Source organism: Tasmannia lanceolata, unplaced genomic scaffold (assembly GCF_043159265.1).
Source record: "Tasmannia lanceolata isolate RefF3 unplaced genomic scaffold, GAP_Taslan_0.1 ptg000004l, whole genome shotgun sequence".
Taxonomy (NCBI): domain Eukaryota; kingdom Viridiplantae; phylum Streptophyta; class Magnoliopsida; order Canellales; family Winteraceae; genus Tasmannia; species Tasmannia lanceolata.
The window spans coordinates 954,017-981,272 of record NW_027518681.1 but is presented as its reverse complement, the minus strand read 5'-3'; the positions used below and the strand labels follow the sequence as shown (position 1 = coordinate 981,272).

At 41.5% G+C, this 27,256-nt stretch overlaps 1 protein-coding gene across 1 annotated transcript in view; it reads left to right on the top strand.

The window, feature by feature from the left end:
• The window catches only part of LOC143875999 (uncharacterized), a 76,790-nt gene that overhangs the window by 39,194 nt on the left and 10,340 nt on the right, over window positions 1-27,256 (top strand). Inside the window, exons 6-7 of the mRNA XM_077377595.1 lie at window positions 2,138-2,180; window positions 23,484-23,737. Of these exons, the coding sequence (XP_077233710.1) occupies window positions 2,138-2,180; window positions 23,484-23,737 (297 nt within the window). The remainder of the gene's footprint in view (window positions 1-2,137; window positions 2,181-23,483; window positions 23,738-27,256) is intronic.

The window sequence follows — 27,256 nt, the reverse complement described above, 5'->3', positions numbered from 1 at the left end:
AAAAATCTCTCCTGCATCCTGAGATTTCTAAAACCTGGAAATATGGGAGGATTTGCTACTCTCTTGCTGGGGGAAAGAAGGGCGAGAAGTCAAAAAAGAGCAAAAAACGACGGCTGGTCTGCTTCTTCTCTTGTCTGTTAAGCTAAAATTTTGAAGAAATCCCGGGTTCTAAAATCCGCATATCCAAACGGCCCCTTAGGGTTTTGCCCTTAGGGGGACAATACCTTTTTGCTATGTAGTTTTTCTTTCTTATTTGCTTGTGCGCTTAGCTTTTCCTGTCTCAATGGGAGAAATAGCAAAATATCATTGATTCATTAAAATGCTAGAGCCAAATATCATTGAATCTTTAGGGATAAGAAACAAGAAAGTGGAGGCATAAAACAGGATCAGAATTGCTCTGATGCCATGTTACAAGTCAAACGGAAAGAAGTGAAGAAGAAGAGGAAAAAGAAGAGAGAAAAACGGGGAAAAGAGATGTGAAAAAATTTGCTAGGGTTTGCTTGACCTTACCCATTAAATCCATACCCTTATATATGTAAAGGATTGAAAAACAAGAATTAGTTTCTTAGAATAACACCATTAAGGAACTTTAACGAGATCTCAAGGCCCTCTTAGGAGAAATACCAATGGTACCAAGAGCCATACACTCCTAGGGAGAGCTTTTACAAATTGTCATTTTTGTTTTCTTAGGAGGTTTCAAAATTAATTTTTTTATTCGTTTATGTTTTTTAGGTTCAAGACTGATATAGAGGGTCTTTATACTGGAGTCTTGCATTGTTGTTTTTTTCTGAATGGTGTGTCTTGCATTGTTTTTGTTGGATAATTTGAGAAATTTGACCTAAATCAGAGTAGAGTGATTCTAGTCTCTGATTGTATGGATCTTCCCTTTTGAGTTTTCTCTTTCATGCTTTTTTTTTTGCACTTTTCGATGTGTTAGTTCAACTTGCTACCTAAGTTATCATACGTTGGTGAGCAATACAGGGGCCGTATTGTGTAATTGCTCATGGAATAGTCACGTGCATCAACCGCCGAAATTAAAGACTTGCAAGATTGGTGTGTGAGCTCATATGTATTGCACTGTGAAGCATGGTTTTCGGTGACATACATGATTGTGCAGGCAAAAAGGGCCTTGTAGGTGGTCACACTGGCTTTGGGATATGAGAATGCAGGGGCTCCACATGGCACTAACGGCATGAAAAGTGAATCCTTGTTGATAGTGCTTTGTCATTCAGTTTTATCATTTGTTATGTCATTCCTATGGGTATTTCTGCCCTTTTTAGTAGTTTTTAAGCATAAAATAATATAAAGGTATCTTTTACAGCAGGTAGGTTTTTTAGAGCATGTATGTTTTCGTAGCAGGTAAGTTTTTTTGGTGCATTCCAATATTGGTTTCGTTGTGTGCTGGACGTACTACATTGGTCCGACACAAGTATCCGAGTACATAGATTCCAACTTGGCAATTCTCAGTTTCTTTCTTGTGATAAAGATATCTTGAGTAGTATCCAGTTTAGAGCCATATTGAAGACAGGATTGACATAAATTACTATTGGCATTGTCATTCATTCTAATTATTTTGTGATGGAGAATGAACTGTTTTCTATGTTTGTTTGTAATTCTTGGAAAATTGCCTTTCTCATATCCTGAGTGTATCCCGTTGGTGCTTTTTGTGCTTTCTTCCCAAATACCCATGTGTGTAGCTCTCAGCTCATATATTTTTGAATATTATTAATCTAGCATGTAGAGGGTGAGCCTTGGCGCAACGGTAAGGTTGCTCCATTATGACCTGGTGGTCATGGGTTCGAGTCACGGAACAGCCTCTCTGCAAAGCAGGGGTAAGGCTGCGTACATCTAGCCCTCCCCAGGCCCCGCAATGGCGGGAGCCTCGTGCACTGGGCCACCCTTTTTTATTAATCCAGCATGTCACATCATGGAAACCGATGGTATACTTGGAGTTGACATGGTTAAAGGAAGAATCATTCTTATATCTTCTTCACAGAGAACAGAAAAGGATGTTTTGATCAGTTGGATATAGAGATAGAAGTGACTGCAAAATGAATGTTGTTCACTACCATATATTGAAGCTATTTATTGATCCCTGGCATTACATAATGGGTTCAACATGTCTGTGTCTTTTCAGGCACAATTCCTCGCTATTGGTGAGCATTTCGAAAGATGCAAAGGTATGTAACAATCTTCATCTTCACGTAGTTGTTGCAGTATGTCTGTTGTTAATGTAATGAAGATCATGTTCCTACTGTTGTTTGTGAGAATATAATATATATTTCTTGCGCCGTAAGTTATTAATATATTGAAAGCTTTCAACAATCATGATTAAATCTGTAATAAGTGTGCAACGATTGAAAATTTTAATTTGGAAAAGAGCTCATCAAGACACAGTGCCCACTTGGCCGAATGATGTAGCCTGGCTATGCGTGGGAGGGCATTTGTACCAAGGTTGAACGAAAATCACACCTACTAGTGCAAATTGGATAAGAAAATAAGAGGAAAACCTTGACGTTTCTCCCTTTTTTTTTTCCCAGATTCCTTGACGTTTCTCCCATATGTGTATTATTTCATAAAATCAATTAGTCTCTTTCAAAATGCACCTTTCCCCTTTTATAACTGTTAGAAGTGTGTGGGGGTGTCTATTGTAGCCATAAGGGCATAGTAGTCTTTGTATGTTCTCTTTCCTATAAATACACAAGTGAGGGGAGGATCCCTTACTCACTCTTTCTTTCTCCCTCTTTGGTGGCTTCTAACATGGTATCAGAGCCCTAGGGTTTGAGGCCTAGGGACCACGTTGCAAGCCCCCTTCCTCCTCCCATCTCTTCTCCTCTACTCCCTGCTACAGTAACCCGCTACAGTACCTGCTACAGTGACCCGCTACAGTTCCACCACTACCACCACCACCCTCCACCTCCTCCTCCACCACCACCACCACCACCACCACCACCACCACCACCACCTCATCCACCCCAACCTCCACCATTTGAAGCCCTACATATTCTAAAACCCTAGTCTTCTTCTCCTTTTCTTCCTTTTCCTTTCTTTTTGTCCCTTTCCTTCATGGCCTAAACATTTTAGTCCCCTTAACTCTTTCCGCGGCTCCGATTCATTTGTATATTTATGTCTTTCTCTCTTCAAGGCCTTATCATGCCTCTCGCCTCTCTTGGTTGTAGTGGTTGTCATCGGAGTCGCGGTATTCTCTCTTGGCTCATATAGTGGCCCCTCTTCCTTTCGGGATCTGCAGTTGTAGTGCTTGAGCTCCTTCTTCGTCTTTCTCTTCATAGATCCTCCATTTATTGCGGATCCCTCTATTAGCATGACCTGTTCGGTTCGTCCCTCTACATTATTTTCAGCTTCCTATTTATCTAGCTCTTCTTCATTGGTGGATGGTTCATTCCCACCTCATTATGTGCCCTCTCTCATGGAGGACTATTCGAACACTGAACGGTGCCATGTTAGCGCCTCTACTGATTCTGATTCGTTTGATGGCTCTACTATTGCTGCCTATAACATTAGTGGTCGTGCTACCCGTGGTGGCTGTACCTTTGGCCGTGGTCGTCGCCGAAGTGTACGTGTTGGTGGCCGGGATCTTACTGGCGGCCATCATACTGGTGGTCGTCCCCTTCCATATTGCTCTCATTGTCGGCGGGAGGGACCTTATCTTAACACTTGTTATGCTCTTCATCCCGAGCTCCATCCGCCTCTTGAGCCTCGCATCGTTCACTCTGTACACCATTTGGCTTCTGCTTCAGCTATATTGGCTTCCTCTTCACAGCAAAGTACAGCCGCCCCTTCTGAGGGCTTCTTTGTCTCTCGCGCTGACTATGATGAGTTCCAGCGCCTTCAATTATCTTATCGCCCGCAGATTGCCGTCTTTGCCCAGCCAGGTAGTTTCCCTGCCTCTTTTCTTTCTAGCTCCAACTCTTGGATCATTAATTCCGGGGCATCGAACCATATGACAGGTACTTCTTCATCTCTTAGTTCCTTTTGGCCCCTATCCTCGCAATCTATTACTCTTGCTGATGGGAGTACTACTCCTATCTCTGGTATTGGCAGTATTTCTCCACGCCCTGGCCTTACCTTATCCTCTGTCTTATGTGTTCCCAAGTCCCCTTTTAGCCTACTTTCAGTTAGTCAGCTTACCAAACATCTTCATTGCTCTGTCTCATTTTATCCATCTTATTGTTTGTTTCAGGATCTCTCGACTGGGAAAACAATTGGTTTGGGACGTGAGGTGGATGGGCTTTATCGTCTCGATTGTGGCCCTTCCAGTACTGTTTTGCACAGCTCCATCGATGTCACTGTTGCCTTGGTCATCCTTGCCTCAAGTGTCTACAGCGGATCTCCATTGTTCCTACCCCCATTCAGCCGTTTTAGTGCGAGGCCTGTGAGCTTGGCAAACACCGCCGTGTCGTTTCTTCCTAGACTTGTTAGTAGAGTCTCGTACCCTTTCGAGTTAGTACACTTTGATGTATGGGGTCCCGCGCGGACTACCTTTCTTTTTGGATACCGATATTTCATTGTCTTCATTGATGACTTTTCTCGCATAACTTGGCTTTGTCTGCTTAAAGACCGCTCGGCGGTTTTTTATACCTTTCGCACCTTTCATGCCGAGGTTACAAATCAGTTTGGTCGTTCAATCAAATATTTGCGCACTAATAACGCTCGAGAGTACTTTTCACAATCTAATGGCTTCCAAGAATTTCTCTCTACTCGTGGCATTACCCACCAATCTTCATGTGCTCACACCTCCCAACAAAATGGTGTGGCAGAACACAGGTTGAGATCTTTACTGGATGGGACCCACACTCTTCTCATTCAAATGCGGGTCCCTAAGACCTATTGGGGTGATGCCCTCCTTACAGCTTGCTTCCTTGCCAATAGGCTTCCTTCCTCTGTCCTTGGTGGTTCATCCCCATTCGCCTTGTTACATCCCCAACATGACCCTTTTCCTCTCACCAATCGGGTTTTTGGTTGTGTGTGCTTTGTCCACAACCTCGGCCCTAGATTAGATAAATTGGATCCTCGCGTTGAGCGATGTATCTTTCTTGCGTACTCTCGGTCCCATAAAGGTTATCGGTGTTACAGTCCTTTCTTACGTAGGTCATTTGTCTCTGCTATTCTGCTAATGTCACCCTTTTTTAGTCCGAGTCTTACTTTATCATTCCTCATGAGGATCGTCCCGCAGTTCTTGATCTGGACATCCCGCTTCCTCGTCTAGCTCTTCCAGACCCCATACCTTCTCCTTCCTCGTCTCCTCCTTTGCCGGTCCCTGAGTCTTGCATACCTTCTCCTTCTTCGGCTCCTCCTTTGTCGGTTCCTCCGTCTAGCACTGTTTATGAGCCCTCCTTTTCATTACAGGCTCCAGAGGCTCCTCCTTCAGCTCCTACGAAGACATATCAACGCAAGTCGAAGTCTGCTGCCCATCAGCCTCCTCCTGCGCCATCGACATCTCAGCAGGAGATCACGACTACCTCTTCTCAGGTACCTGCAGATTCTCCCATTGCCTCGCGTACTCGTTCTCATAGTACTGCTCATCCTATTTCCTCAGTTGTTTCCTATGACTCTCTGATCTCTATGTTTCGGAGTTTTGTATCTTCTTTGTCTTCGGTTTCTGTGCCACAGTCCTTGCCAGCAGCTCTTGATCATCTTGGTTGGCATGCGGCTATGGACCTTGAGATGGAGGCCCTTCAGACCAATCATACATGGGATTTGGTTTCCCCTCCACCTGGAGCTCGGCCTGTCAGTTGGCGCTGGGTTTATGCTGTCAAGCACTTACCTGACGAGACAGTTGAGCGCCTTAAGGCTCGCCTAGTTGCCAAAGGTTATACTCAAACCTTTGGAGTTGATTACCAGGAGACATTTTCCCCGGTTGCCAAAATACCATCTGTCAGGGTTCTCCTCTCACTTGCAGTTGACAACGGCTGGCCCCTACATCAGTTAGATGTGAAGAATACCTTCTTACATGGAGAGCTTATTGAGGTGTATATGGAGCAACCTCCTGGGTATGTTGCTCAGGGGGAGATGTCCTCCAGTCCTCCTCAGTGTGTCGGTTGCGGCGATCTATATATGGCCTGAAGCAGTCCCGTAGAGCTTGGTTTGGCCGGTTTAGTGATGCTATCATGTGCTTTGGCATGAAGCAATGTGCTGTTGATCACTCTGTCTTCAGTTATCAGTCGGGTGCTGGTTGTGTTCTATTGATAGTGTTTATTAATGACATTATCATTACAGGAAGTGATTCAGCGGGGATACACAAACTGAAGACATTCTTGCAAAAGGAGTTCTCAACCAAAGATCTGGGTCGTCTTAGATACTTTCTTGGCATTGAGGTTGCCCATTCTACTAGAGGTATCTCTCTCTCACAGCGAAAATATGTGTTGGATCTTCTTGAGGAGACAGGTTACCTTGGAGTGAAACCTACCTCAGTTCCTATGGACCCAAATGTGAAACTTCTTCCAGAAGAAGGGACTTTGTTAGATGATCCTGGCAAATACAGGAGGTTAGTGGGTAAGCTCATATATCTTACAGTCACTCATCCAGATATATCATATGCTGTTGGTGTTGTTAGCCAACATATAAGCTCACCCCGTACTCCCCACTTGGCAACAGTGATTCAGATTATTCGCTATTTGAAAGGGGCACCAGGGAAAGGCCTCCTATTCAAGAAGCATGGGCATATCAAGTTGGAAGGATTTTGTGATGCAGACTGGGCAGGATCTCCTGCAGATAGGAGATCCACCACCGGATATTGTACTTTTCTTGGCGGTAATTTGGTGCCATGGAAGAGTAAGAAACAAGACATTGTTTCCAAGTTTAGTGTCGAGGCAGAGTACCGAGCTTTGTCCCATACTAGTGGAGAACTCCTTTGGTTGCGTTCACTCCTATCTGAGATTGGTTTTTCTCCATTTTCTCCAGCTTAGCTTTATTGCGACAATAAGGCTGCGATTCATATAACTACCAATCCTGTCTTCCATGAGAGAACCAAGCTCATAGAGGTTGATTGTCAGTTCATTCGCTAGCGAATTCATAGAGACGAGATTCATGTTTCCTTCACTCGGTCTGTGGACGAACTAGCAGATGTTTTCACTAAATCCCTTAGTAATGCAAAATTAAATGACATTTGTAACAAGTTGGGAATGTATAATATATACATTCCAGCTTGAGGCGGAGTGTTAGAAGTGTGTGTGGGTGTGTATTGTAGCCATAAGGGCATAGTAGTCTTTTGTATGTTCTCTTTCCTATAAATACATAAGTGAGAGGGAGGATTCCTAACTCACTCTTTCTCTTCTTCCTGTTTCTTTCTCCCTCTTTGGTGGCTTCTAACAATAACTAACAACTAAGGAGAGAACTAATACTCAACTCAACTCAACTCAACTCAACTAAGCCTTTGTCCCAAACTAGTTGGGGTCGGCTAATGAATCCTTTAGAAAATTTTCATGAAGAAGGTGAAAGAATCTACCCCGCTCAGATTGACCAAATCTAATCCTAACACTAGCTGGGTTCGTCTACATGGATCATTTTCTTCCATTCTCTCCTATCCAAGGTCATGTTCTCTGTTATGTTCCTAGCCATCTAGTATTTCCGCACTGTTTCTACTTAAGTTGTTTTCGGTCTGCCCCTACCTCTTTTTACTTCATCAACTTAGCACGAGTCACTTCTTCTCACTGGAGCATCCGAAGGCCTACGTTGGATATGCCCAAACCATCTTAAGCGGTGCTCTCTCATCTTCTCCTCAATTGATGTCACCCCACCTTTTTACGAATGTCTTCATTTTTAATTCTATCTAACCTTGTGTTGTCGCACATCCATCTAAGCATTCACATCTCCGCTACACTCATCTTATGCACATGCTGCTTCTTGGTGGCCCAATATTCTGAGCCGTATAGCATGGCTGGCCTCACATCTGTCTTATAAAACTTTTCCTTCAGCTTGGTAGGTATTTTACGGTCGCACAGAACTCCTGAAGCATGCTACAACTTTAACCAACCAGCTCTTATTCTACGGTTAACATCTGCTTCAATCTTTCCTTCCTTATGTGGGATTGAACCAAGATAGCGAAAGATAACCCTCTTAGGTACCTCCTGACCAATCATATTTACTACATCCTCGTCCCGCCTCCTTACATTACTAAAGTTGCACTTCTATACTCTGTCTTAGTCCTACTCCGTCTAAAACATTTGGATTCCAAAGTAGTTCTCCATAACTTTAACTTAGCATTAACTCCTGCTTTGGTTTTATCAATTAATACTATGTCATCTTCCTTTTTAGTATTTCCTGCTTTAAATTTAGGGGTGCAACTCGGGTCGGGTTGAACCCGAACCTGACGGGTTGAACCCGAATTTGGGTTGGGTTGGGAAAAATCAACCCGAATTGGAAATCGGGTTGGGTCGGGTTGGGGTGTCGGGCAACCCGACCTGACCTGAAACTCAATTTCCAATTCCGATATGTGCTTAAATGTGCTTAAAATCCGATTTCAACTGAACACATTTCCCATTGAAGCTAGAAATGTGCTTAATTTTGAACATAAATTTATCCTTCAGTTCAGCTACAAAGAGTTTTTATATGGTGGATGCCTGTAGGAATGTGAGCAAAAAAAAACAGTGGGGCCCACAAAAAACATGTGCATGAATTGAAAATCGGGGTGAGTCGGGTTGACCCGATTGCAAATCAGGTTGGGTCGGGTTGAGCCTAGCTGGGTTGGGTCGGGTTGGCCCCGACCCAACCCGACCCGAGTTGCACCCCTATTTAAATTATCATGTTTGAATTTCTTTTTCTTTTTTTTTGAATGGTAACAGATTTCATTAAAAGAAGATTGAGAAGGTCCCCCTTCAAGTACAAAGACACCCATACAAGCCAAGAAAGACAGAGACAACCCCGCAGTTATACAATTAGGGCGGTAAAAAATCAAAAAGCTCTAAAACCTGCTTAGAAACTCCATCTTTTGCCAACTTATCTGCCATAGCGTTAGCAGATCTTCTCACATGCTAATATAAAACCGAAAGCCCTTCCGATATGTCTTTTATCTCATCAAAGAAATGAAGAAATCTCCACGGAGGAATCAAAGAGCCCCTGAGCCATCTTGTAACGTTAAGCGAATCACCCTCTACAATGCATCTGCCTAACCTATTCCTTTCCATACTCAGAAAGCCTTGGTGAACTGCTCTTACCTCTGCTTCACTCGAATCTGCTGTTCCGATTGGACCAGAATAGGCCTTAACGACCTCTCCAGCGCAGTCTCTCATGACACCACCTATCCCAGCTGGGCCAAGGTTACCCAAACTAGAGCCATCAAAATTTAACTTTAATAGCCCCTCAGGGGGAGGACGCCAGACCTGAGTAGTAACATTAACATGTTCCTTACTAATGCATACTACTCTCCATCCCTCCCACAGATCGAAAGCCGAAACAAATTGGAAAAGCGGAAGAGCCCTAGCCCAAGAGATAGTTAACGCAATGGCCTTGATAAACAAAAAATAAGAAGATTTAACTTTACCTTCGAATACCCTATTATTCCTTTCGATCCACAGAACCCACAATGTGGCCATCAATGAAAGCCACCATAAAGCCTTTCCTTTTTTCCTCCATGGATTGCATGGCCAGCCTTCAAATAATTCTTTCAGAGAGGAAGGAAAAACCCAATTCATTCCAAACCTTGCTAACATCCTTCCCCATACCTCACGAGCAACTTTGCAGTGAATGAATATGTGATCTACCGACTCCCCTGATTCGATACACAAAGCACAATGATCAATAATTAACATATTCCTCTTTCTCAGAAAGTCCACCGTTTGGATCATATTGCGTATTGCTGACCAACCGAAGAAACAAACTCTTGGAGGAGCCTTGATTTTCCACACCCTTGCTGCCATTGGATTTTCCTGGAAAGGAATCAGGCTCTTATAAAAAGACTTGACTGAAAAGAAACCGGAAGGATCTAAGACCCAAAGCCTTTTATCCACTCTTGATAAACTGATGTAATTCTGTTCAAGGACCTGGAAGAAATTGAGCACCGAAGCCATTTCTCTATCAAAGAAATTCCTCCTAAAAAGAGGTTTCCAAATAACTTTACCACCTATTCTCTCATAACAATCTTTCACTAACGCGGACTTATCATCAGCAACTAAAAATAGATCAGGGAATAAATCTTTCAAAGGGGAGATAGAGCACCATCGCATGGACCAAAAAGAAATCCTGTCGCCAGAATACACTCTATATCTAACACTTCGATCAAAACTGGAACTTAAACAAAGAATATTCCTCCAAATTGTCACTCCAGGCTTGCAAAAGCAGTTTAAAGAAACCCAGTTACCTGGTGCAACACCATATTTTCCTGATATCACTTTAACCCAAAGTCTCAATTTTTCCTCCCCGAACCTCCACAGCCATTTTCCCATTAATGCATGATTAACCTGCTTTATCCTTCTAATACCGAGGCCTCCTCTTTGGACTGGCTTGCAAATATTTTCCCAACTGACTAAGGCCAAAGACCTCTTCTTCTCCAACCCCCCCACAAAAATCTTCTCTGAATCTGTTCAATACGCTTAATAACATTCACAGAACATTTAAATAAAGATAGCTGATAAATGAGAATATTAGACAAAACTGCCTTAATCAAGGTTAATCTTCCTCCTTTAGAGACCAAATTCCTTTTCTGGGTATCCAGTCTTCTTTCGATTCTTTCCACAATGGGATCCCATGCACATTTGAGAGGTCGACCCATCCCCAAAGGAAGTCCCAAATAAGAAGAAGGCAGCCTTTCCAATGGGCACCCCATTAGATTTTCTAGGCTAGAGGCTTCTGCCTCTTCGATATTCACAGCATACAACCTTGATTTTGAGAAATTTGATCTTAGCCCTGTTACTATTTCATAACATCGGAGAATCGCCTTAAGGTTGAGAATCTTCGAGGCCTGGGGGGAGCTAAAAAGTAAAGTATCGTCCGCGAATTGTAAATGCGACACCTCGATCCCATTCTGGCTACATTTAACCCCTGAGACCCTCCGATCTTCCTTTCGACATCAGCAAACTCAAAGCTTCAGCTACAATCACAAATAGAAAGGGAGATGAGGGATCCCCTTGACGCAAGCCTCACGAAGATTTGAAAAAACCTTTTGGAGAGCCATTAATAAGAATGGAGAACCAGGCCGAACATAAACAACTTCTAATCCAACCCCGCCACTTAATACCGAAACCCATCATTTCAAGAAAATAATCTAAACAGTGCTAAACCACTCTGTCATAAGCTTTTTCCATGTCCAACTTACAAATAACACCTTCCTCACCTGATTTTGCCATCCATTCCACTATTTCATTTGCCACCAACGAGCAATCCAAAATTTGTCTCTGGCTTACAAAAGCACACTAATTCTCAGAGATAATAAAGGGAAGGACCACATTTATTCGCTCCGCTAATACTTTTGACAAAACCTTATAAAGACAGCCCACAAGACTGATAGGCCTGAAGTCAGAAACTTTCATTGCACCTTTAACTTTTGGCACAAGAGCAATAAAAGTGGCGCTAGTTCCTCTGTCCAACTCCATGCCATCATAAAATTCTCAAAAAAATGACAATATATCACCCTTCACACTCTCCCAACAAGCCTGAAGGAAAGCGAGGCAAAAACCATCCGGTCCCGGAGCTTTGTCACGATTCAGCGAAAAGACCCCTCTCTCCACCTCCTCCTCCGAAAAAGACCTTTCCAAAACCGAATTATAATTCTCATCAAGAGATTTAAAAACCACGTCATCTAGCCTAGGCCTTAATAGATCTTCCGAAGAATATAACGATCTGTAATAGTCCACAATTTCGTTGGTAATCTCATCTTTGCTGAAAGATAAAGTTCCCTTAACCTCCAATGCCTCGATTCTATTGTTCCGCCTCCTAGCACTTGCCATGCTGTGAAAGTAAGCAGTGTTTTTATCCCCTTCTTTTAACCAATTTACTCTGGACTTCTGCCTCCAAGATATTTCTTCCTGTAGGAGGAGAACTCTGTGTTCCTCTTTGACTTTTCCCAGATCATTTAAATCCTCCTCTGAAGCTAACCTTTCCTCGTCGGCCAAAGAAATGTCCCTGATTCGATTTTGTAACCATAATTTTCTCTCATAGATTGCCCCTAACATGTGGGAATTCTACTCTTTGAGCCTCTTTTTTACAAATCTGAGTTTCTCCCCTATAATAAAATCCGCCGCCCCTTCAACCTTGAATGATGCCCACCATCCCCCCATCATCTCATCCAATTTCGGAATTTCTAACCACGCTAAATCGAATCTAAACAGTGAGGGTCCCCACGAATCCAATCTTGGATCCAACAAAAGCGGGCAATGATCAGAAACGGAATGAACGAGCGCCTTCTGACACACTTCCGGGAAGAGGGAAATCCAATCAGGGCAAAACAAAAAAACGATCTAAACGACTTTTACTGGAATTTATGGACCAAGAGAATTTAGCCCCCTTCATTGGAATATCAATCAATTCATTCTCAGCAATGAAATCTAAGAAATCAACCATATTCTGAGTAGTTTTGCTACACCCCAGCCTTTCTTCGACACATCTGATTTCATTAAAATCTCCCCCCAAACACCAAGGATTAACACATTTACTTCTAGTCACAGTAAGTTCCTCCCACAATTGACGCTTCTCCACCCTAGCTGTAGGACCATAAATACCGGAGAAAGTAACCACAACCGCTTCTCCCACCTTCCTGAGAACTATTGAAACGGAAAACTGGCCTAACCAAGAATCTTGGATCTCCCATTTTGATTGATCCCACATAACTAAGATGCCTCTTGCAGCTCCAACTGCATCCAAAGATAAGCAATCCCAATTCGCATTTCCGCCTAAACTCTTGACTATAGATCTGTTAACCGCCCCCATCTTCGATTCTTGGATACAAACTAAAACCGGCTTATTAATTTTTACTATTTCTTTAACCTGAGCCTTTTTTTCTAAAGACCCCAAACCGTTTACATTCAGTGATATTATCTTCATAAAAAACCAGATGACAGAGGTACACTTCCCCTAGGGCAATTTCTTCTACGACCCCTCGCATTACGAACATCCTGCTTACTGGTGGCAAAGTCTCCATAATTGACATCCGATTTTAGTTTTGCTAACTCCCGCAACAACTTCCTGACGCCTTCAACACTTGAAGGATCTGAAAAAATCGGTTGATCCATTTCTCTTACCTCCGCAACTCTGAACATAGACCTCAGCTGATCTTCCGGACCTGAGTATGACAAACCTAAAACTCTGCTAGTGGAAATGATATGGTTCACAAAAATCTCTAAAATTTCAGATTTAGGGTCAACCCAAGAAATGGGTCGAAGATTTTCCTCCACTCCTAAGACTAAAGCTAGGCTATCTCTCTCGGAAGTGTCTCGGGAGGGATACTCACAACCTCTATATGCTTCCTCATCCATAATCTCCCATCTATCGATCTGAGTAATACCAACCGTCGGATGACTGGACCAAAGAGGGTTTAGGCCTTTCTCTACTGAGTCCAACCGAAATTGACCATGACATACTCCTTTGACTGAGTCAAACCCCCTGCGGGCCTCCTCGGAGTTTTGAATCGATTCACTTGGAACAAGAGAAAAATTGCCCGGATCTGTAGATTCCAAACAATATTGACCCTGGTACACCCCCTGTAATGGAGCAAAACCCCCTTGATCATCTCCTAAACTTGGCCCATCATGAGAAACATCAGTAAAATCGTTGAAAAGATTGACAGATAGACGAGAGTTTCCAAAAGAGTCCTTATCGCCGAGCAAACCAATACTAGATTCTGGAAGCTTGAGAAGATGTTCAACAGATACCGACAACCGAATCAACGGTGAAGATGGACAGCACTCACCACCTTTTAAAAATCCATGATGGATTTCACCCCTTTTCGATGACCACGCCATCTGAAAAGGCGAAAGCCCATTAATGACATTTTCAGGAAGGCCCATTACTTTTCGCGGGCTTCGGGGAGCCCACGAATCAAGGATACATGAATCAGACGGAGGGGGACTCTCCAATCGAATCAACGGAGATGCAACATCATAGGGAATTGAAAAGTTAAAAGCCGATTTCCGCCGAATGGGAGAGCATTCACCGTGAGACACGTCACCCATCCACTGTAGCCCAGAATCTTCGTACATATCTGTTGTCCCATCTTTCAATTTTCTCACGCTATCGCTGTCTGAAGGATACACGTAGCCGGGTTGGTGAAAAGAGGAAGAGGCGCCTGTTAGCCCCGCTATTCCTTGTTTGCTACCGAGCGCCGCCATCTTCTCCGACGAACCCTTTCCATAGTAACGGTTAGAACCCGACCATGGTTGCTGAAATAAAGCTGTTATTTCCTCCGATTGTCGAACATTGTATACAGAGGGGCGAGTGACATTTCTTGACGCCAACACCCAATATACTGTTTCATCAATGCATACCGGAAGCTTGATAAAATCTGGTGCGGATAATGAAGTCATAAGCAGGATCAGTGCTTTCTCGTAGCCACTACCTTCAACACATGAACCATCTGTTGCTAAGACTTCCAATTCGACATCCTATTTTTCTAAAATTTTCAACTATCCATGCATGGGGAGGAAGACCTTCAATCGACCACCACGAAGAAGTAAAAGTCCCTGAAAATTTATCCTTCCATTCACATAACTCTTCAAAAGGGTTATCATCTGCATTAGACCATCGTAGCTTGCAATCAACATACGAAGCATCTGGAGAGGAAGTTATAACGACATCCCCTTTGGCAATCAGCAGGACCTCGAATTCTACTGAACTCCCCGAGGATTTCTCTAGCCACCTCTTCAACTCCATAGAGTCTTTATCTGCTCCATTTTTTGTTTTACCCCATATGGTTCTTTGGATGCCAAATCTAGAGCCCAACTCTATGGATTCAACCCATATTTCTTCAGGGCACGTAGTGAAAGTGTCGATCGATTCCGGAGCTAACGCGACAGATTCCTCCACAGGCTGACTACCAACTTCCTCTACTGGACCCTTTGATACCACCTTCACCGTTCTTTTATTCATAATTTTTCTGGGTAGCTGCTTCTTTGGGGTTCTGATAGAGCTTGTCGGAGGAAAATTTTTGTGGAACCCGACGGGGAAATTGAAATCAAAACCAGACCACACCTTCCTGCATCTGTAACATTCTGTTCTTCTTTTGAAATTAAAGAAATTGCATTTTGAGCACCTCCAGTCCCCCAGGTTACTTTCTTTTCTTCTGATTGTTACCCTTTGCAAACGCTCCTCCCTACGACTTCGGTTCACTTTCCACCTGTCGCCTAGCTTTCCCCTCCATTGTTGTTTTTTTTTTCCTGGGCTCCATTGTTACGTTTTCCGAAAACGGGCTGGAAGGCAAATCGACTCTTCTCCAATCCAGTTGATCACATATTCTTCATATACTCCTCCATTCGATCTTGTAAGCCAATCCAAGCTTAACTGACTCACAATGTGTAGACCAATCTCACCTCACACATCTGAAGATGAGACGGAAGCAGAAGAAGATAACGAGATGGGAAACGATTCAGAGGCTGATAGTGAATATGATGAACCAGAAGTGTATACAGTGGGGGAGTCAGACTCAGAATCAGAGAGTACTTCCACAAGTACAGACGAAGATGAAGAAGAAGAAGAAGAAACAAGCAGAGAAACCGATACAGCAGGAACGGACATGGGAGGAGATATTCCAATACCAACCGGGAGACCCCACACCAGAACTGCTGGGACACGCCAGAGAAGGCGCACCACACCAGACACCCACAACCCAGAGACTTTTCTTGCAACCTTTCAAAACCCATCTGTTCCCCAAAGGATTAGTCCGAACCGCCACAGTAGAAGTCCGAGCCCCATGTTCTACTTAGCTTCGACTTCGGACGACGAGCCCCTATCACCGGACTAAAGTCACGTCGGCGGAAATCGAGCTCCGGCGGAAAAAATGACACTTACAACTTAGGCAGATTGCGCATTTCACACATGTTTCACACATAGAAGCACGAAGCAGGGGCGGGGGCGGGCGCATCATGTTTGAATTTCGCCCTTTTATTAGTTCTCTTCTTAGAAAGAAGGGAACTAATAAAAGGGAGAAATTCAAACATGACAATTCAAAGCAGGAAATACTAAAATAAGTCTTTCATGTGCGGCAGAATCTAGGTGTGAATCTACGTGAATCCTGTGAATTGCCATAGTGGAGTGTGAATTTAGACTTTGTTGCCAATTTGAGATCTCCTTTGGGCTCAAATGTGGACAATCTTGGCGTGCGATTGAATCTTCTTAGCACAGATATGGAATGCCTTGGCTTGTGATTGGGAAAGCAATCCCACGAATGAGCATGAGTGGTAAACCAACGCGCAATCTACGACTCTCGTGAGTTACAAACGGACATGCAATCTACGACTATAATGAATTGACTACGGGCATGCAATCTACGACGATGTGGATGGAAATGACGCCTAAGCATGTCGACCCACTTGGGAGACCTTGGCTTTGAGCCTCTCTAACCTTCGCCTGACTTTGAGATAGGCCCGCCTCTTCTCAAATTCGTGCTTTATAATCTGGGTTGCATCATTTTCCCTAGGTTGGAGAAAATCCATCCTCGGATTTGAATTCTCCGAAGAGCTCACGTTCTTAGTAATTTTCATCAACATCATTTTCCCTTGACTGAGAAAAATTGTCCTCGAGTTTTGAAGTATCGAAGAACGATCACCAATTGAAACTCTCGAGGATCAAATCCCTCTACATAATCAAACTGACAAAAATATAATCCTCGAGGATCTTCAATATGCTTAAATTCATGAATATCCATTCCCGGCTTCAATATAGGATCTAAACAAATGGATCAATATAAATTGATGAAGAAATCGATGTAACATTTCTCCATTCGTCTATCTCTTCAATCTCCATTGAGTCATCAAATATGATCCAATTTTTTTGGTTCATCATTCATGATTCATAGTGCACATCAATCATCGCTTCAAGTGATTCGTTGATCACTTTGTCACCATCAAAAGTTAATTACTCATTATCTGAACTTTCAACAACTATTAAATATCCATCATCTGAATACTCGTCGTATATAGGCGATGACTCCCAATCTACGATTTTTTGCTTTTAGTAATAATAGAATTGTTGCAAGTCTCATCTTACCTTCTCAATCTTGAAACCCGATTTCCAATGCCTAAAAATCACCTCTGGTAGCCTCAGGTCTCGCTGGTCGTCGCGGCGGATAATGTTGTCGCTGGCTCACGATGTCGATGTCCTACCCTCCATCCCCAGTATGGAAGCATGGTTTTAAATTTCCCTGATTTTTTTTCAAAACGACCGAAATCTTTCCGTTTCCATCCCCTCCGAAATGAAATCTATATGACTTTCTTTTATATCACTATTTCTATCAAAATTCCCAAAATTCAACCGAAATTCCCGAAATTCAATCAAAATTTCCAAAATTCTTGAAATTCGTTCGAAATAGTCAAAACCACAAATGGAAAGATGTTATGATTTGCATTTTATTTCATTTCATTAATGAAGAGAATGATATTTGGAGGGCAACATCGTTGAACTGCACAATAAAGTAACTATATCTTAATGGCTTTCTTTCTTATGTGTTGGTTTCTATATATGTTTATGAGTATGTATTTACAACGTAATCAGCAAAGAGACGACAATTGAGATTTGGTGTAAACTTGAGTCTCTACAGGCAGAAATCGCTAACCAACAAATTATTTGTCAAGAAGCAATTACTTGCTCTTCGGATGGAAGAAAACACAAGCCTACTAGGACATCTCAACTCTTTCAACATGATAGTCTCTAAATTGTTAAATGTTGGGGGCAAGTTGGAAGAGGAAGGCAAAATACTACTCTTGGCATCTCTGAAGCTCCTACGATCACTTAGTTACTACCCTTGTCTTTGGGATGGATACCTTTGCCACAACAATGGTAACATCAGCCCTTCTTGCAAGTGAAAAGATAAAGAAGGTTACTGGGGAAGAATATATGGCAAATTAGCTTGTTGTGAACGTCAACAACAAGCTGGGGTAGATCTCGTGATAGGAAGCCAAACGGGATAAATCTTGATCCAAATTGAGAGGAGGAAACACACAATTGAATGCTATAGGTTCTATAAAAAGGGGCACAGCAAAAGAGACGGTACAAAATGTTAGAAAGATTTAGAGGAGAAGAAACAAAACTCCTCAAATCAAGTCAGTGCTGCAGCGGAGAATTCTGGCGAAGATGAAGTGGATGTTTTATGAGTGTACAAGTAAGGATGATTTCCGAAATGCATGGATTCTTGATTCGTGATGTTCCCATCATGTGTTTAAAGTCTAAACAAAGATTGGTTTGATACTTACAAACCATTCAGTGGAGGAACTATTCTTATGGGAAATGATGTGGAATGCAAAGCTATTGGGATAGGTACAATCAAAATCAAGATGCATGACGAAATTATGCAAATTTTATCTAAGGTGCGACATGTTTCAAATTTAAAGAAGAATTTAATCTCTTGGGGCATTGGATACTAACTGCTACCGGTACAACACAATAAGAGTTATAAAAATTATCAAGGGATCACTAGTCGTAATGGAGCAAAAAATTTGGAAACTTATACAAGCTGTTAGAGAACACCCTGACAGGTAGAGTTACATTGGTTGAGGCCAATGAGGATGATTCACATTTATGACATATGCGTCTGAGGCATATGAGTGAGGGTTTGATGAAACATCATAAGTGGAAATTAATTATGGGAGTTCGGAATTGCAAATTAGTTTTTTGCAAATAGTGTATACGGGAAGCACTGCATAGTGAACCTTAGGACAAGATGCACAACAATAAGGGTATACTTGGCAATGTTCACTCAGATGTTTAGAGACGATTGTCAGTGAGATCACAGAGTACTTTATTTCGTTCATTTATGACTACTCGAGGAAGTTATGGGCGTATTTCATGAGAAGAAAGTCTGAAGCCTTTTCCAAATTCATGCATTGGTAGGTACAAGTTGATAATCAGACGGGAAAAAGATTGAAATGTGTACAGACTGATAATACATGGAATACAGGGATAGTGATTTCATAGCCTTCCTCAGAGACTGAGGAAGCAAGAGCCACTTCACTAACCCAGGTACCCCCACAACAGAACGGTGTAACTGAAGGGATGAACAAAACTCTTCTTGAAAGAGTCAGGGCTGTGAGGCTCAATGCAAATTCGTCAAAGACATTTTGAACATATGCGGTGGATGTGAAGGCTCAATGCAAATTTGTCAATGGCATTATGGCTATGCAAGAAACACAATTACACAATGCAAGAACACAAGATTTACGTGGTGTGCCTACGTCCTCCGGAGAAGAGTTTCAATATTTCGGCATTGGATTACAAAACTTTCCTTCCTCACGGCCAAGAAAACTCACAAAATCTCACATGTCATAACCCTAAAACGTGGCTAATATATTAATGCTACTATAGCTCGACCTGTGTGTCGAGCTTATTAGTTCATCAGGGGTGTTGTATCACTGCCAAAATGCAAGACATCTACACAACAATTGTAGCTCTAATGATGTAGTTGATAGATTTGCTCGTAATTGCAATTGTGACTGAGTTTAAATAGGTAGAGAAGGAGCTTATAGTTCCCATGTGGAAAATGTTTGCGGCCTTGTAGGTAAGATGGGCTGCATTGTAAGCAACAAATCCTCTCCGTTGAGATTTCTATATGAAAATACGAATCGGAGTTCGAGAAAGGGGAAGGAGGATCCCCGACCCGTAACATATAGTGAAGGATTTATTCAATCACATAGTTTGCGCACCTAGAACATGGCGCTCAAATACCCGTGATCGGTGTAATAGAAATGCGGGTTACGTAGTGATATTCACATAGATATAGACACATATTGCTAGTAATCTTGTGGTTTTGTTACCATTCAAAAAAAATTTGTGGTTTTGCTAATCGATTGATAATGTATCTTTCAATGAAAAAATAATTTTTTTTCCTTAGACGTACAATAATTAATCTAGATAATTTGAAAGATCAAACCATGTGGGAACAACAACCAGCTTGCTTTGGCATCTGTTTTCAATTTAAGGATCAGTCAGCTATTATAAATGGAGAGACACTAGTTAGAGATAAGGTATGTTTGCCTGAGGGTACTAGACTTTGTACAAAATGTCGATGAAGATGATGGGATCTTTCACTAGATCTATGATTGTGGATCCCGGATAGCGGAGGGAGCGCACCGCCCCGGTCTGGGGGCCCGACCCGACCCGTCTCTCCGTATCTCCCCATGCTCAGGTGGTATGTTCTTTGTTTGCTTATTGTTCTCTTTTACCCTTTTGGTTAGAGATGTGTTTGTGTCTGCGTTACCTGTGAACTTGGGATAAAGATCTGAATCTCACGGAAAAAGAGAGGTTCTCAGAGTCACCACCTAGGTTAGGGCCTGAGACGCATGATCTGCATTTCTAGTGAATTTTGGATAAGAATCCGAATTTCACGAGAAACGCGATGACCAAAGTTGCTATCTAGTATGGGGCCTAGGCCCCTGATTAACTCTGTTTTCGGCACGGTCTTGTCAGAAATATGAATAAGGGATATAGTTACATGAGGGGAAGGTGTTAGGCACCCCTTATGCCTCAAAAAACCCGGTCTCCTGACTTGACTTGGTGGATGTGGGAAAACTTTAGCAACATTGATTATAAACTCTTTTTACTGTTAAGCTTATTCTTGAGTTGGGATTTTAAACAGAAAGGAAAAAAGTAGTTGGGAAAAGAGGGAAAATGAGCTTGTTTCCCGACTTCGAGAGGATTTCTGTTATATGACCTAGGGCAGTAGGATCCCCAAATCTTATAACTGCCTTTGATACCGTTGAAACAGAATGTAAATGACTGAATTTAAATGGCAGAAAGTAAATGACTGAATTTAAATGAAAAAGAGTTCAGCTCTTTCCGTTTGTCCAACACCTTAGGAGTGTAAAGCTCTCTTCTCTATCTCTCACGACTTATGGTGGGGCCTTAGACAGAGTGGTGGGATAAGGAGAAAGAAAAGACCCCTATCTGTGAAAATGGAGGGGATTTAGGCTATAGGGTTTGGGACTAGAGGATCCTCAAACCCTGTAGCTACCCACTATTGAGTTTTTAATGGAAAGTACAGAAAGCTGTAAGTATACCTAGTCTATAGGTTGGTGCTGCTCAAAATCCTCAGAAATTCGGCAGAACTCCGACGTCCGGTGATATATTAGAAGAGATTTCGGTAGAACTCCGACGTCCGTTGATATATCAGAAGAGATTTCAGCAGAAACTGGGTACTGTTTTTTTTTTGGAAATCTGTACAAGCTTTTCTAACTTTTTCTCTCTTTCTATTACTTTCTCTCTCTAGAGTTTTCTAAAACCAAAGGGAAGGGATGTGAATATCAAAGAGGGAGGGGTTTAAAGCTAAAGGGGTGTTGTTATCAAAGATGGAGGGGTGCTAAATGCTAAAGGGGGTGTAAATATCAAAAGGATGGTGTGAAAACTAGAGCTAAAGTGAAAATGGGAAGAGGGAGTGATGGGATCGGAAAGGGATGAGAAGGTTTGAAATGAGAGGAGGGGTAAGGCTCCTTTTATAGGCTTTTTCCACAAAGTTGCAGCCTCCAAAGTCGCAGGGTGGGTGGGCCCGACCTCCAAAAGTGGTTCCATGTCTCCGGTTTGGGTTTCGGATTTCCGGGAGTGGATTTCTGGCTTCGGGAATGCTTGGTAGCTCCAAAACAGTTGTTTCGGTGAATCAAACTGATCTCCAGTTGCCAGAAAGTGGTCCTGAGCAGCGAAAAAGTAACTTTTGGTCGTTACTCATGGTTTTTGGTGACATAAACGTGGTCAATTGCTCTTAGTTGCTGGCAGGTGGTTTTTGGTTTCGAATGAAATGTCTTTGGCAGCCAAATGTGATATTTGGTTCCTAAGGAGTATTTCTTGGTAACCAAGGGTGGTTCTAGTTCCCAGAAAGTAGTTTCTGGTGACCGAAAGTGGTTTCTAGGTCCTGTAAATGGGCTTCGGGTCCTTGGAAGTTGGTCCCGGGTTCTCAGTTTCTCGTTCTAGTTTGTGAATTACTTGACAAGTGGTTATTGGTTCCAGGAAGGTTGTTCCTGGTAGCCAAAGGGGGTTTTCGGTTCCCAAAAAGTGGTTTCTGGTGACCGAAATGTGGTTCCGGGTTCCCGGTTGCTGGTTCTGGTTTGGGGGTTATTTGACAGGTGGCTTCTGGCTCTATGAAGGTTGTTCCTGGTAGTCAAAAGGGGTTTCCGGTTCCTAAAAAGTGGTTTCTGATGACTGAAAGGTGGTTCCGGTTCCCAGAAATGGCTTCCGGTGGAGCTTTTGCCGAGTTTTGGTGATTGGATCTTCGAGATGTTGTGTTTGTTGTAAAAAGTGAGTGCCGAGCTATCGGGCTTTATCCTTTGGATCTCTGTTTGACCTATTCAAGGCTCTTTTTGGAAGGTTTTGGTGAACTCGGATGGTTCTGGATGTAGGTTTGGCTGTCGGTTGTCTTGGGTATTGGGTGTCTGGGTTGTTTGGGTGTCTTTGTGTTCTTGAAAGCCTTAGAAAAAGTATTGAGAGAGACATCGAGGGAAAGACCTAGAGAAGCTTCGGGACTCATCATAGGATTCATCATCGCAGCAACCTATCATTAGTCCGTTCTTGACAAAATGGGGTGTCTACAATGATGAGATTCACCACATATTTCTTTTTAGCTAATTGTTCCCAGTCTAATAGCATCAGTTTGAGGGAAATCTTCTGCAAAGTGACCTTATTACAAATACCCTACAGTGATACTCTTTTGTAGCATTGCTCCACACTTGTCTGTGTATCAGCTTTAGAACATTTATGAGTATGGAACTGCCGTCATTTTTTAAACTATGATTTGGCTGTATTATTGGAAGTCCTTGACATTCTCTAGAAGTATCCACGATTTAGTAGCTTTTAAGTCAATAATAACCACTGATAGAATCCAATTTAACTAACATAGGAACTATCTCTTATAATCATTCAAAAAAGAATAAAAGGGAACTACATCTTGTAATACATTATCCTTCAATTGTTAGGAAAGGGAAGTCCGGCACTATTCAACTTTTAACCAAGCAACTTCCCTTTAACACGGTATATGATTAGACATCTTAACAAACCTCTTGGATGCTGAAAGAGTGGCTGGTTGGTTATTATCACAAAGGGGATGCATTCTTGGCCCTTAGGACTCCAGAATGTTTTGCAATCCCAATTTTTTGCAAAAATGGGGTAATTATGCTTTTTGGAATGTGAGAAAATGTGGTTCCATTGAAAGTTATACTATTGTATGTGTCCCAAGGACTAACTCAGTTCAACCTTGCTTGAAATAAGGATCAATACATTTCACTAACAGAGTCATTGCTTTTAGAATAACATTTGGTCAAGAGTTGATTAGATCTAAATCACATGGCTGTAATAATTTTGTAGTCAGAACACTAGTTTTACTTTCTGATGAACAATTTTCCCAATAGGTAAGGGTTTGGGACGTAAATGCATCATCTAGTTCTCGTTCTTCATGCTGTGTGGGAATGGCGTGTGTTCATGGTGCACCTGTCGCTATGAAATGTCATGAAACACTATGCTATGTTGCTGCTGGATCTTCAGTTACTGCAATTGACTTGAGAACAATGCAGAAAGTCTCTACTGCAGCTATTCACCTGCCTAAACTATACTCTTTTGAGATACTGGCCTCCAAATCCTTAATTTGCACAGGTGGAGATGAGAAGTAAGAATCAAGTCCTCTTTTTTTTTTCTTGAATGGCAGTAGGAATCAATTCCTTTTACTGTTGTTTCGGTTCGACTTTCTGGCTCAGGGAATGTTCTGGCCAGCTTTTTCTATTACTATATATTGGCAGGAGGGACTCCAGCTCCCCAATGTAATTTTTAGAATATTAATGAAATTTCGTCTTCTTTCAAAAAAATAATCAATTCCTTTTCTCTTCTTAATGGTAAATTTTGGTATTATCATTTTTAATGCAATTTGTTTAAATAATTAATGCCATAATTCTTAGTACTTATAAGTTATAAAGATTAACCAATAAATTGAATATTGATTAATACGTAATCGATCGAAGACTACTTGAAAACGGTGCTGCTGTTCAGAAACAAAATGTTCCAAATGTTCCTGGAAGTTCTTGTTCCCATCGGACCATTTATATATATATATATATATATATATATATATATATATATGCATCAGGATCCCGATTCATCCTCTCTTCACATGCAGCGAGTGCAATCCCTACTGCGCGCCTTTCCTTTGCTGCCAAGAAGGTTGCTTGGTTTGATTATTATTTTTCAAGAGCAAGCCATAAGGACTCTGTAGATTGCGAGAATGCATGTTCTGATGCTTGCACGGGTGAGAGTTGCCGGGGAACACAACCTACCCTTTTTTTAGATAGAACACTTTTCATATTTCTCGCTCCGTTGGAATGACGGGTAAGTACCGCGGCACACATCAAATGGTCGGAGTCATTCTTAGTATAAGCGTTTTAAATATAGGTTTTTTACATATATCATGTATAAAAGATTTTACCCATGTAATTTACCATCTGCCTTCTAATTTAGCTATTTTGAAAGTTTTCAATTCCATGTGGCATCGAGTATCCCAAAGTCCTAGTTTTTTGTTTTATTATCAGTGACTTTTTCCAGATTTCCACTACTATCACAAGATATTTTTCTTTCCATCACGTGAAAGTGTTTTATTCACCCTCATTTAAGGAGTGTTTGAATAAATAGAATTCTCTAGGTTTTATGTTTTTATTTTCATAATATTCTGGAAAAAATTGTGTAGAAATGGTTGGTCCAAGTAATCTGTCTTAATTTTTTTTAAACAATTTGAGTTTGGATGAAAGATTGATTGAAGTTTGAACGTGAATGATAAGGGTAAAATTTTGTTTGAACGTGAATGAATTTTTTAATGGGTGAAATTTTATTTAAAAAGACGCAAACGATGTACCTCGACTGAGATGGTTAAGGGTCGCCATAAAAAGAGCAAAATACAAGGGAGTAGCTGATAATGTAAACTCATCTCTCTCCACTTACTCTGAGCCAGAGTCTGCCTTGTCGTTGGCTGAGCGAAGAACATGTTTAAATACAGTTTTATGCCAATCATCCACTAAGTCAATTAGCTACTTGAAAACATCTGCAAATGCAACGGAAAACCTTTGCCATCACTCACCTACCGGATGACATTGATGAATCTCCCTCGATCACAAGGAAATTGAGGTAAGGGTACATAGGATGTATTCTAGATGAAAAAGCCCAAATCTCTGCTTCATTGGAGTTACCCACACCTAGAGGCCAGAAAAAGCCCAATTCACACTACCACCAGGTGTCCTACATACCCTAAGCTGGATCAAACAGTCAACACAGATGGCACTAAATTCGGAAAGAACTGCTGCCCAACGAACTACCAAGGAGAAGATCGTGTACCAGGTACCGCTAATTCCTCTCATGGTCCCCTTGAAGATCTTGTGTTTCAAACCTAGGCTCCAATACCAATTTAATGCAAATCTAGGCTTTGATACCAATTTAATGCAATCCTATGCTCTGATACAAATTTGATCTCTAATTCCAATTTTGTGAAAACACAACTTTGATACCAAATTAGTGCAAACCTAGGGTTTGAAGGCTGATTTATGGAAATTTGCACCGTTCATTCTCATGATAGAATAAACAGCAATTAGTAATCAAAAGACAATTAGGTTATCACAAAGATTCTAAAGATTCTAAATTGTTCTGCCTACAGAAATCAAGTCATGAGAGTTCCATCATCTCACTAGTCACTAATAATCTGATGTTTAATCAGGTCTGACCAGAAATCAACAAATCATATCTATAAAATATTCCCAAGGAAATCTAGAAAGGGTAAATGAATAAGGGTAGGGATATGTGTATGGTATAAGGTTAAGGGAGAATGAGGGTAGGCTCAAAGGAGAAATACTGGTAAGTTGTAATGAATATAAGAATAAAGGAAAAATTTGTACTTATATGGCCTTGGTTTGGTCGTCTGGATGTAGGTAGCCTCAAAGAGAAGAAAGAGATATAGCTAGAGATATGAGTAGTGGTGTCTTCTCAAATTTTTTCCAAGATTTTCAATATTGGTGCAAATTTAAGGTTCACAGATGACTTTTTGGCAATTTGGGAGCATAAAATGAGTTCTGATTCAATAAAATCAGCAACATGCATTCTCAAATCAGCATAAACATAACATAATAATCAAAACTCAGCTTAGGTTTTTAAAGAAATTCTAAGCTTTAGAGCTCAATCATAAAAAAAAATTGAGTTCATCCCATACACGTTCAATACAATAATCCCAAAAGATTACCCCAAACTATTGAATAAAATCATATTTAAGTCAAATTTGTCATATAAATTAGATCTATAAAAAATAACTATGGCCCAAAAAATATTAACGAGGTATGAGAGTAATGGCTGATGGATAGATTTGGGTAGGTGATCAAGTGACAAGTGTTAGGGTTGTAAAGGTGATGGGAAAGGTTTCGAAGGGAAAGTGTTTATAGGATGGGTTGCAAAGATAGAGATGATTGCATGCGTACCTAGGAGTGGCGTGCCGGGCTTTGTACCTTGATCGTCTTTGCAAGATGTGTCCGAGAGAGGAAAGAGAAGAAGCTAGAGAGGTAAAGAATGGCCGATCTGGGCCAAGATAAAGAGAGAAGAATAGTGAATCAAGAACAAGAAAGAGATCAAACGAAGGATCATGTTCAAGATCAAAATGAGAGATCATGATCAAGAAAAGAGATTTATATCAATAAAGAGCTCAAGATCAAGAGAAAAGAAAAGATAGGGCGTAGAAGGGGGAGCACTTTATGAACCTAACCGGGAAGGGTGAGGGAGAGAAGAGAAGGGGGAGAATACCCTGTGGTTGAGAGATCTTTGAGCTTTCTTCTTATCATCAAAACAATCTCTAGATCTCTTCCCCTTTGGCTTTTATAAGGACGGTTGAAGGGTGTTTTACCCATTTTCATATTTAGTAAAAATAAAATCTTGAGCTTACGTTTTTTTTTGAATGGTAAAGATTTCATTCAAATGAAAGACTGAGATGGTCAAATACAAAAGCAGGAAAAAGGAAAGAAATACAAATTAAAAACCAAGAAAATCAAGGGGGTAAGAAATCAAAAGGTTGAAAAGACGACAAAAGAACCCCATCCTTAGAAATACAAATTAAAAACCAAGAAAATCAAGGGGGTAAGAAATCAAAAAGTTGAAAAGACGACAAAAG